Source organism: Aplysia californica, unplaced genomic scaffold (assembly GCF_000002075.1).
Source record: "Aplysia californica isolate F4 #8 unplaced genomic scaffold, AplCal3.0 scaffold00071, whole genome shotgun sequence".
NCBI classification, from domain to species: domain Eukaryota; kingdom Metazoa; phylum Mollusca; class Gastropoda; order Aplysiida; family Aplysiidae; genus Aplysia; species Aplysia californica.
The window spans coordinates 1,822,740-1,825,013 of record NW_004797341.1 but is presented as its reverse complement, the minus strand read 5'-3'; the positions used below and the strand labels follow the sequence as shown (position 1 = coordinate 1,825,013).

General features: G+C 46.2%; 1 protein-coding gene across 1 annotated transcript; it reads left to right on the top strand.

Moving 5' to 3' along the window:
* Positions 1 to 265: 265 nt before the first annotated feature.
* On the top strand, positions 266 to 1,501 carry LOC106011207. The gene has a single exon (XM_013080014.1). It carries the CDS (start codon positions 266 to 268, stop codon positions 1,499 to 1,501), a length of 1,236 nt encoding a protein of 411 aa, XP_012935468.1.
* Positions 1,502 to 2,274: the final 773 nt, after the last annotated feature.

Sequence of the window (2,274 nt, the reverse complement as noted above, 5' to 3'; positions counted from 1 at the left end):
GAAAATTGAACTGGGCAATTAGACGTTTCAACCATGTAGCAAGAGATGTAAGTACAAATTCAATTACAATACATCTTTAAAACGTACATGGTTTTTCAATAAATGTATAACTAAACTCTTTGTGCTGAAGGCAAACAGCAACAACTATATCGGGGCAGCATCTGGGGTGGCACCTGTTTCTGTCTCCATTCTTTGGAGCGTTTCTTGAACACTCTCACAATCTACAACATTTTTGCTCTTTCTCTGGTTCTTGACGGTCGGAGTTATGGGCAGCCTCAGCGTGGAACAAATTGAGTTCTACGTTTCAGCATTTGTGACTTTACCCTTGGCTCTGTTGGGGCTCGGGGCGAATGTCATCAACGCCATCATCTTCCTCAAACAGGGCGCCCAAGACTGCGTGTCTGTGTGTCTTCTGGCTCTCTCCCTCTCGGACTTTGCCAGTGTTCTCAATGGCGGCGTGGCCTATCTGTATAACGTCCTTGTACACTTGGATGTGGTGTCGATCATCGATCCTGTTGCCTTCAACTTTGTCATGAGCTACGGTTGCGCTATGTTTTACGACTTGTCGCAAGGAATCGTGGCGTTTGTCACCGTAGAACGCTGCCTCTGTGTGGCCATGCCCCTCAAGTTTAGAGACATCTTTACTTTCCGGAGATCTGTGCTTGCTATGACGGTCATGTACGCCTTCACCATAGCAGCATACGTTCCTCACTTGGTCACCAGCGGGCTTTCCTGGCGCCGCGACCCCTCCACGAATACATCCAGGGTCACTCTCTGGTTGTCTGAGAACCGAGCCGCGACAGAGCTGTACCTGAAAGTCTTCATCTACGTCACAATGCCCACTGTGTACCAGGTGGTCGTGCTGCTCTGTACCTACGTCATGATCAATGGACTCCAGAGATCCTCCAAGTTCAGAGAGGGAGAGAAGACAAGAAAGAAAGCTGCTGGACCAGACGGCTCTGCTCAAACGTCACACAGTCACATGGTTCTCCAATCTCCTTCAGAGGCAAAGACCGGTACAGCCAGAACACAAGGCAGTCAGACAAATAGCCGGGACACGAGACACCAGGAGAAAGAAAGCCACCCGACCAACGAGAAATCACCTGCAAAATGCTCTAAGAAAAAAGATCATGAAAGAAAAGGGAACCCAAGAAATGTGCGAGAGACAATACACCACGAAACAACACCGGAGCAGACGACAAACTCGCGGACAACAGACACCAGTTTTTCCCACAAGAACAGACGCGTCATCAAAACCGTGTCGGTCCTAGCGGTCATCTTCCTGGTCGCCAACACTGTCCGGCTGGTCATCGTCTACGCCTACATCGCTGAGCCTGGGCTGGGCTACGGTTACAGCTACCATGACGTGGTCGTTTTCTTAAACGTGGCGGTCTTCCTGTTCCAGACCATGAACTCTTCCGCCAACATCCTTGTTTACTATCACTTCAACGCCAGCTTCAGAAATATGTTGAGGTCAACTTTCTGTACGGGAGAAAAATGAGGAGAAAACAACAGCTCTTGCTTTCAAATGTTAGAACCCACTGGTCGTTGGATTTCATTGTTATTATTTTGTTTGTTTGTTTGTGTTCCCCATTGACTGTTCTCGGGAGTGGCCATGGTGCGTACAAAGTGTGAATGACCTCCTGGCATATCACAGGACAAGACGTCACAGTTTCCGGCCAGTTTGTTTTTTTATTGACATGTTCTCCTGGCGAATGACGTAGTCCGTGACGTAAGCGCAGCCGGGCCACATTACGGGTGAGCGACAATACAATATACTTAGTTACATACCAATACAGGCAAAAACAGACATCACGTACAATACAATACAATACACGCAGTTACATGTCAATACAGACAAAAAACAGACATCACGTACAATACAACACACTCAGTTACATGTCAATACAGACAAAAAACAGACATCACGTACAATACAACACACGCAGTTACATGTCAATACAGACAAAAAACAGACACCACGTACAATACAACACACGCAGTTACATGTCAATACAGACAAAAAACAGACATCACCGACACCTCTCAAAGAAGAGTTTCAGAATGTTCTTGATTAAAAAAGAAAAATCCTGAGAGACTCAAACACACAGATATGATCTTCCTTCCTTATAGATCAGGCTTACGGATGTGGAAGTGGGAATTGATTGATTGAGTTGGTGTTTTACGGCACTATCGGCTCAATTTAGTCATGCAAATGCCAACAGGTTTTACTGCAACAAATCTGTCACCCTGGTATGTTTTAGTAAGAGTTTT

Excerpts from the sequence above, each read along its gene's own strand:
- LOC106011207 (XM_013080014.1), top strand. The coding sequence starts at position 266 with ATGGGCAGCCTCAGCGTGGAACAAATTGAGTTCTACGTTTCAGCATTT.